The 8764-nt window shown below is 41.7% G+C and overlaps 2 protein-coding genes across 3 annotated transcripts; both read left to right on the top strand.

Moving 5' to 3' along the window:
• Window positions 1-1232: 1232 nt before the first annotated feature.
• On the top strand, window positions 1233-4861 carry LOC130514379 (scavenger receptor cysteine-rich type 1 protein M130-like). Its single transcript, XM_057013907.1, has 5 exons — window positions 1233-1328; window positions 1433-1468; window positions 1553-1858; window positions 2911-3039; window positions 3127-4861. The coding sequence occupies exons 1-5, from the start codon at window positions 1280-1282 to the stop codon at window positions 3447-3449; spliced, it is 843 nt and encodes a 280-aa protein (XP_056869887.1). The 5' UTR covers window positions 1233-1279; the 3' UTR covers window positions 3450-4861.
• Window positions 4862-6205: 1344 nt separating this feature from the next.
• hspb9 (heat shock protein, alpha-crystallin-related, 9) lies at window positions 6206-8528 on the top strand. Of its 2 annotated transcripts, XR_008946989.1 has the most exons (3): window positions 6206-6489; window positions 7188-7890; window positions 8008-8528. XR_008946989.1 is itself a non-coding variant. In XM_057013908.1 (2 exons), exons 1-2 carry the CDS (start codon window positions 6215-6217, stop codon window positions 7630-7632), a joined length of 720 nt encoding a protein of 239 aa, XP_056869888.1. In that variant the 5' UTR covers window positions 6206-6214; the 3' UTR covers window positions 7633-8528. The 2 variants fall into 2 exon arrangements, 1 of the variants encoding a protein (XP_056869888.1); XM_057013908.1 differs by having other exon boundaries at window positions 7188-8528.
• Window positions 8529-8764: the final 236 nt, after the last annotated feature.

The following is an 8764-nucleotide window of genomic DNA, read 5'->3' as shown; positions in this document are numbered from 1 at the left end:
GAATGAGTTTTCTCTCTTAAAAATCGGACCAGGCAACAGAGTCACAGCTTCTTTAGGCTTATTCTGAGGTGCTTCTTTTGTCTTTGTTGTTAGGTTTTCTGTTAGTAGTGGACTGAAATGCAGATAGGAGGCAGCAAACTATGTCTTCAAACATTTATTGAACGAAAGAAACTTGAATGGAGGAACATCCAGAAAGGGGAAAAAGATGTTGTACAGCGTATGACGGACGGAAGGGTGGTTATGCAAACTGTCACCATAGCTGCGGAAAAGTGGCAAACCCACGATCCCTAGAGGGCGAGTAGAGAAGAACAAGGAAGACGCCACAAAAGAATACTAAAATACACCCAGGTCGATGACAATCACAAAAGAAATACTGATTAATGAGTGACTACAGCGCTATTGAACACACACGTGCACACACATATTTATACGTAACAAGATTTTGTTTTCATAATCCCATTTTTGCCCAGTTATGAAAACGCCTCATAATTAAAGTTTATCTAATTTCCAAAACAAAATTTTAAAACAAGGCTGGTTTTATCAACTCAACACAACTCTACGTGAAAAATACCTCATATATTCTGCAAAATGAAGCACTGCAACCAAAATTACATGTAAAGTCATTAGAATCTGTCTTTTGCACCAGATGACATATATTACCAGATTTTATTTTTGCAAAAAAGAAAAAATAAGCAGAAAAAATAGAGTAAATGGAGCAATTATAATTAGGCAGCTGCACTACCAGGTCTGCCCCCCAGTGCCTCATCCATATAGGTAGCTCATATGACAGGTAGCCAATTAGCTCATGTACTGACATTTTGAAGGCCAATGCTTTGGCATTTAAAGTTGCAGACATGCCAGATTTTTGTGAGGAACTGAGGTCAGTGCCTTTTAAAATTGTGCCAATTTGAATTGCAAAATGTGTGAAAAGCAGAAAATATGTTTGTAGCTTTGTAGACTTGAGAAGAGGTTTGGCTCTCCATGTATCAATTCAAACATTTGTGCTCTGCGTGTCATTTTAGTATGTGAGCAATTAAAAAAACTGTAGAGCATGGCTGCTGTCTTCCTGTTACTCTGTCCCCTTTTCAGTTTAAAAGAAATCCTCCATCATATGAACCAAAATGTAATAATGTGTAACTGGATCTTGTATCTTTGTTTTGAGAAGTGTGAAAAATGTGTTGCTTAAGTGAGAAGAGGAAGAGGAAGTGCTTCAGCAAGGTTTCTTCTTCAGACTCCAGACTTTGAAAGCCAGTACACAGTCACCCGTGTCCTCGGTGTCATGGAGACAATTCAGCAGAGATGCATTCGCTGTTTGGCCTCTAGTACCGGTAAGCAAAATTAGTTCTTGTGGTTTTACAGGTTAAACAGGGGCATTTGAATGGATCTTCATGGGCATTACTGAGCTCAAGGAATAATCTTCTCTCTTTTACAGTCTCTTTCTTTTTATTGCTGTCTTCATCAACTGCAGGTTGGTCCGATTTGATTTCTCTTGCATTAAGTTCCTGTTCTTTTTGATCTTCTGAAACACTGATTGTTTCCATGTGCTCTATAGAGTATTCGATCAGATTAGCATTGCTGAGCAGGTGCTCTGGAAGAGTTGAGGTCTATCATAACAGCATGTGGAAGACCCTCTGTGATGAGCACTGGGGCATGCCTAATGCCAGAGTGGTGTGCAGACAGGTGGGTTGCGGTTCCCCGATCAACATCTCCTACTGGAATAACACTGGCCACAAGATGGGTCAGATCTGGCTCGGGGTGAACTGTTCGGGACAGGAGGGGTCCCTACAGGACTGCCAGCCGACAAGACCTGGTTTAGATAACTGCAGTCGCACTCATGAGGCTGCAGTTACATGTTCAGGTGAGTGAGGCGACACACATGCAAACATTCAAACCAGTGGAATATCTTTAATATAAATCCAGACCTGTGTAATTAAAAACAGAGGGTTGCCAAAACAAAACAAAACAACTCAATTTAAATGTCAGTTTATTCTCAGAATTACTAAACAAAGTTTTAGATTTCACTCTCACTTCCTGGATCCCTGTTTGGGGTGACAGGGAGGGTGCTGGAGGTTGCCCAGCTACATATGGGCAGGGGCAGGGTGCACCCCTGTGTTGGAAGCTCATCCTGGGACATATTTATGTATGTAGCTCCAGGTTACATGGGCATCACATTGGGGGGTGTCCTGGCACTGCCCCCTCCCAAGTTTTGCCCACACTGGGATTTGAACTATGACCCTCTGCTTCTTGGCCTGGTCTTCTGCCACTGTCTCAGGCTTTGGAATTGTATATGTAATATTTTTACCCTATAAAATGAAAAGGTTTTTCTTTGGAAGTTTATTGTTTTCAGGAGGACCAGTTAGGTCTGGTTGGAGAATCGATCGCAGCTTAAACAACAAAACCGTTTGGGAGATAATGGAGACCAAGACAGAGATGGGTGATTGACCCATTTCTGTTCCTGCATGTGTAGAGGCTCCAGTCATTATAGTTGAGGGTCACAGGACGTCCTCCACACGTTGGTTCCAAGAGCCAACACAAACCTGGGAAACAAAGCCTTCAGATATGCTGCTCCTTGGTCATGGAACCAGTTCCAGAAGGATCTGAGGCTACCTGAACCGATCAATTAGGGGAATTTCAGTACTGTAACAATTTAAATTATTTTGTTCTATCGTGTGTTCTGGCATTTTATTGTTGTTGCATGTTTAGATGTAACTTTGTTTTGCTGCCCTTATGGCCAGGTCGCTCTTGAAAAAGAGATTTTAGTCTCAATGAGTCTTTTACCTGGTTGACTAAAGGATTGAATGAAAACAAAAACTCTCAAATGAGGGAAGAAGTATGATGCTGTGGTCAAAAATGCATGCCTGCTTTCTAGACATATGAGGCTGTGAACTGATGAATTGTGTTTTGTTTCAGATCCAATGCTGCTCATCCTCACAGGTGCTGGGATCGTGCTGCTAATCCTGCTGGTCTTGCTGGTTACCTGTGTGGCTGTCTGGAGGAAGAGAAAAGTCACGCACAGCAGAGTCATCACTCAAAACCAAAGTCCGTGCTCCCCGGTTCCGGTCTTTTGAAACGCATGTTCACTCGTGCATTTTCACCTTCTCTCTTGATGTTTTCCTTTATTTTCAGTAATTGTTGAAAGCTACGACAGCACACATGATTACGAGAAGGTGGACGGTGAAAAAGCAGAACATGCGGACCTCGGCGATCGCCTTCATGAGGATTCTTTCCAAGGGGAGCCTTCTGGAGGGAGCACCGCCGAAGACGAGGAGGAGGAGGAAGCAGATTATGTAAATGTAACAACGGAATGCAACGTGCAGTTTGTGGAAATTTATGGAGAAGGTGTTTCTAGCTCTAATGTTCCGGTCCTAAATGCCACATCTGAAGATGGAGAGTTTATAGACATTTACGGAGAAGAGGATTGTATTTATCAAAATATGGAACTGGGGTGATCTAAGGAGACAAACACTCTACAAAGGAAACGGAATATGTTACATATGAAATGTGATGGAGATTTACTGTATATCAGATATTTGAACAACCTTGTGTATGTCTTGCACATCATGTTGAAATCTATGATTTGTTAAGAATTTAATAACTTTTTTAAAGAATAACTGGATCGTCAGCAAAGTCTCTGCCTTGACTTCATATATGCAGTCTGTAATAAATGCACTCACATATATGTCTGAAAGAGTAGCACAGAATATTGTCAGGGACAGCATCAAGTAGCTGTCCTGTACAGGTTTTTGTCCTTGTCCTTGTTACGAGTGTCATCATAGTCTTTGTATCGTTGGAGTGTGTGCTTCTCTTTTTGTGTTTTTCCTATCTTCTTATGTAAATCGGTGTGTGCTGCGCTTGATTGGTAATCTGAAGTTCAGGCTCCTGCTGATTGGTGGATTGTCCAGAAGGACCAAATTTAAAGCAGAAGATGGCTGCCGTCTGTGAGCTCCTCATCTTCCTCAATGGGCCTCTGATGCTTTTGTCTAACTGTGAAGTGTAACACACATCCTGTTTTATTTTTAAGTCTTGCGCCAGCCTTGTCGTCCCGCCTGTGTGTTTGGGTTGCCCACCTTAATGTTCTGGGAGTGTTCACCTGGAGCATCAAGGCTCAGGCAGCAGAAGCCACCAGATACCAAGCAAGATTATCCGGAAACCCACCTGACCGGTTATTTGTCTCCATAGGAGGATCACATGCACATGTTTGAATGTGGGTGTGGGTGTGTGTCTGCCCCTCCCCAAGTGATTGCTGGCGTAGAACCCATCTCTCTGTGACCCTGATTAGTGCAATACACATTTCTGTCTCTAAGTAACTATTTAGAGACAAACATACCAAATTATTATCTTACAATAACTGTGTACTATAAAAGACATTTCCAGTTTGCAGAAATCAAATGGGGAAACATTGGCAACCATGAAGAATGTAAAGAATCTATTTAGCTTCTTAGCACTCTGTCTTATTTTCTTCTTACAAGCTTCTCCAGCTCAGAGCAGCACACAGACAGCTGGGCAGTGGTTGATCATTTTTGGCTGAGGAACCAGTTAATCCTTGGCGGTAGCAGGCAATCTGTTTTTGATGTCTGTACCAGTCTTTTAGAATGTTTTCAAATTTTAATTTTGTAGTTTTCCAAAGGTTTTACTGAGCAGTGATGACAGTTGGAGCCCCGTGATTGTGCAGAGGAGTGTCTCTTTTCTCTTGGTTGGTATTTTTGTGTTAGCTAAACTGTTCCTGGCTCCAGCTACGCAACATGATGTAGTCTCAGGCTTGTTTCAGATTTCTTTTATTATAGCAAGGATTTCTCAATGTGTTTTATGGATTTACACTTGAATCTGACATTACATTCCAATTAAAAAACCTATAAACACATCAGTTAGTCATATGCCTTGTGTGAGTCTAACGTACACAGACCTGAATCCAGGTGAGTTCTTTTTGAGTTGGATGGTCTCATGCAACCATTAATAACGTGTGGTGTAATAATAACTCACTCATTTAGAGCCGAGGACTTCAGAGTCATCTTAAAACTCCTTTCTATTTCTGTCCTCAGCACATCCTGGTTCACTGACATACTTCTGTATTTTTGCACCAAATCCCCTTAGTGACTCAAAGGATACTGAGTCTCTTTTCACATCAGTCCACAAATGCATCAGCATGGGGACAGAAAATAAAAGGCAAACCTAGGAACGTGGCCATAACAACTTCTGTCTGTTTAGTGTCAGTGAACAATGAAAAGCATAAATAATGAATACCACAGTGTGCTAGCTGGCTGTAGCCAATCACGTTAAGGCAAGGACATTGTTTAGGCCAATGAGATGAAGGTGGTTTAGCACAACATGATGCCAAGACGGCCACAAATAGACATTGCAGATAGACATGCTGCACGGGGTGTCTTGGTGTGTAAGCATTGCTTCACACACACTTGCTAAGAGATTCTGGGTAATATCATCATGCTGAGCTCATGCTGCTTGGAAGCAGAGACGAAGCCCAGTAACCCGAGACGAGATGCACTCCTAAACAGCTATTTTAGCCCGTTTGACCAGGAGATTCAAAATATGGTTAAATTCAGTTTTTAATAAATAAGAATAAGTTGATGCTTGATTTATCCTCTTTTGGTTACAATGCCAGTTTAAATATGATGAAAAATTCAACTTTACAGACATTTGTAATGATGTGAGAAAGGGCCAAAACTCAAGAAAGCTTCTGAATCCTCCGGGTCACCGGGCCAGAGAATTCCGTGAGGGTTGTAAATCAATAAGTCCAATGGGCGTCTCATTCACTCACACACTTACGCACCTAAAGATGATTAAGAGTTATGTATGTATGTATGTATGTATGTATGTATGTATGTATGTATGTATGTATGTATGTATGTATGTATGTATGTATGTATGTATGTATGTATGTATGTATGTATGTATGTATGTATAGAAGATTAGGATTATGTTTTTGCTGATCAAACATTTAACAGATCTCTTTCTACATCAGCAGGATTTACATATCAAAAGAAGGAAAGCTGTGGCGTAAATGCAAGCTCATGCACACAAACCCAAACAGGATATGACCATGAGCTGCGTTTAGCCCGTAGATGAACGGCGGGGCATTCCTGACCTGGTCGTTACACTCTAAGAAACAGCTGTGAGATCATGGCTCGGAAATAGCAGAGAGAGAGGGAGGGATGGGTCAGGACAGCTGCGGTATATAAGGAGGGGAAGCCTGGGCTTAATGTCCCAAACAACGCGCCTTTATTCTACCCAGCAACGCAGACCATCTTCCAGCGCCGACATGATGTCCCAGCACGCAGCTTTGAGCAGCTTCTTCAGCGATGAGCCATTCTTCAGCCGGGGGAAGCTGCTTTGGCCCCTGCATCGCGAAAGCGTCCCCTCGCTCAAGCAAGGCTTCTTCAGCCAGAGAGCCAAGCTGGTGGACAGCCTCCTGAAGGAGCTGCACGGTGGGCCTCAGCTGTTCAACCTGCCCCTCATGTCCTCCACTTTGGACAGGTATGTACAGGGTGGCCACAGAGGCTTGGAACACATGTAGCTTTTTTTTAACCTCAGATATTTCTTCCTTTTTTAATAAAATAAAATGAAGATTGAAACAATATATATCAGTGATAGATCCAATGATCCAATGAACAACTGAGCTCCATCATGTGTTGGTGGAGGCTTCTTGATTAGTTAAACTGTTGTATGAGCTCCATCATTGATCCTTGTTTAGAATAAGGTATAAATACCCATTTATATACCATGCATTTTGTACATAGTTTAGACCATTCCACAATATATTAAAACTGAATTTAATGACTTAGTCTAAGTTTTTGTCCTTTAGATGTTAGGGTCATTATTCATTTTAGACATGTGGACAAACCTTTAAAATGAGTCACAGGAAAAGAGGCAAATAAGATAATCTTAAAATCTCATTTGTCTTGTTTTATAGCTGACTAACTTTCTGCAACTTAAATGAAAACATCTGCCATTTTTTAGAACCATTCAATCAAAGAAAATTTTAAATAAAAATGGTTTCCAAACATTGGAAACCATTGGAGCAAACATTGTGTTTAGAGACCAAACAAGATTGTGATCACTAGTCAGCCACTTTGGGAGGTGTTTTCCCCGATAAGCCTCATCAGCATCCCCAGCCCCTCTGTGGTAAAGTTAAATCCATATTGGACTGAATGATTGTGCCTGCTGTCTTCTAGGCTAAACGATGCAAAAGAGCCACATACAGAGGGCCCCAACTCACAGCTGCAGAGCACTGAAGGCAACGGAGAACTTCTGGTCACTCTCGACGCCCGTGGTTACGCCCCAACTGATATCACTGTCAAGCTGGAGGGGAGGAGCCTGGCAGTGGTGGCCATGAAACAGGCTGGAGCAGAGGAGAGTCAATCCTGCTCCTCCTCCTCCTCCTGCGCCTCCTTCTCTTCCTCTGCCTCTTCTCAGATGGGCTTTGCTCGAAGGATTGACCTCCCTGACCACCTTGACCTCTCTGGCCTGTCCTGTTCCTTGATGGATGATGGACAGCTGCGCATCCACGCCCCCGTCGCCAAACAGCAAATCAGCGACGAGCACCAGGTGCCTATTCGATACAGAACCTCGCTGGAATTTCCAATTTCAAAGGAGACAGAAGAAGAACAAAAAGACTGATCTTGGCCTTCACAAACAGACTATGAAATGTGGTGTATACCTTTCAAACATGTTGCATTTTTAATGATTTCAACATGTATACTATATTAGATTATGCATGACACTATACTGACACTATCTTTTAACAGTGGCCTCTGGTTGATGTATGGACCGATATGACCACAGGGTGGCGACAGTAACCAATTTACAAGACGGAAGAGGACGTAAGAGTTGGAGAGAGAGACAGAGGGAGAGAAAGAAAAGTAGAAAAAGACAAAGGTTGGAGATGGAGAGAGACAGACAGACAGACAGACAGACAGACAGACAGACAGACAGACAGACAGACAGACAGACAGACAGACAGAGGAAGAGAAAGAAAAGTAGAGAAAATCAAAGGTTGGAGATGGAGAGAGAATGAAAGAGATTTTTCCCCCTTTATTAGCTTTAGAGCCACTAAATGAACTCTTTTGTTTCTACATTTTAAAAGTGATTTTTTTCATGCCAGCTGAAATTAATGTTTACTGATGTAAATTCTTTTTGTAAAATTTTCTGTGGGAAAAAAAGCAAGAAATAAACGATAAAAAAAATGTTGCCTCTGAACTAAATAGATGTCGAAGGTAAGAGGAAATTGATATGGTCAAATAAAATTGCTTTAAAAAGTGGTACTGTGAAAATATAAAATGTTACAACACGCAGTGAATAATCACTGACGTTAATTCTAAATACTTCTTTGTGTTGTGCTGCCCTCACTTGACAAAGGATAGCAACTTTAAAGGGTTCCCGTGACATTTGGTTTCCTGGGGAGGCGTTTTATTTGTTGCGGTGCAGAAACAGTTGACGCACAAACGAAGCAGTTTAATTTTTTATGAGTTCTGCCCTGAAAGGGCCACCACAGAATAAATCATTCGTCCTTAGAAGTCTCTGGTCTCTTGGTCGCTTGTATCTCACTGAAGCATCTCATCAGACAGAGAAAGTGTATTTTAATTTCAATAGACAACCTGCTGGGAAAAGGGTTCTCCTCCTTTTAAAGATACAACAGGTGTCTTTAGAGATGTTTGAAACTCAGCATTCAATCAGTCAATCAATCATTTTTTATTTATACAGCGTCTGTTACAATCAAAATTGTTTCTAGGCGCTTTCCAGGGCCTAACCC

Source organism: Takifugu flavidus, chromosome 18 (genome assembly GCF_003711565.1).
Source record: "Takifugu flavidus isolate HTHZ2018 chromosome 18, ASM371156v2, whole genome shotgun sequence".
Taxonomy (NCBI): domain Eukaryota; kingdom Metazoa; phylum Chordata; class Actinopteri; order Tetraodontiformes; family Tetraodontidae; genus Takifugu; species Takifugu flavidus.
The sequence above is the reverse complement of the archived record's forward strand: the minus strand, read 5'-3'. Positions and strand labels throughout refer to the sequence as shown.

Excerpts from the sequence above, each read along its gene's own strand:
- LOC130514379 (XM_057013907.1), top strand. The coding sequence starts at position 1,280 with ATGGAGACAATTCAGCAGAGATGCATTCGCTGTTTGGCCTCTAGTACC. Across the intron at positions 1,859-2,910 it reads GGCTGCAGTTACATGTTCAG|ATCCAATGCTGCTCATCCTC; the intron begins GTGAGTGAGGCG and ends GTTTTGTTTCAG. Across the intron at positions 3,040-3,126 it reads AGTCATCACTCAAAACCAAA|TAATTGTTGAAAGCTACGAC; the intron begins GTCCGTGCTCCC and ends CTTTATTTTCAG.
- hspb9 (XM_057013908.1), top strand. The coding sequence starts at position 6,215 with ATGTCCCAAACAACGCGCCTTTATTCTACCCAGCAACGCAGACCATCT. Across the intron at positions 6,490-7,187 it reads ATGTCCTCCACTTTGGACAG|GCTAAACGATGCAAAAGAGC; the intron begins GTATGTACAGGG and ends GCTGTCTTCTAG.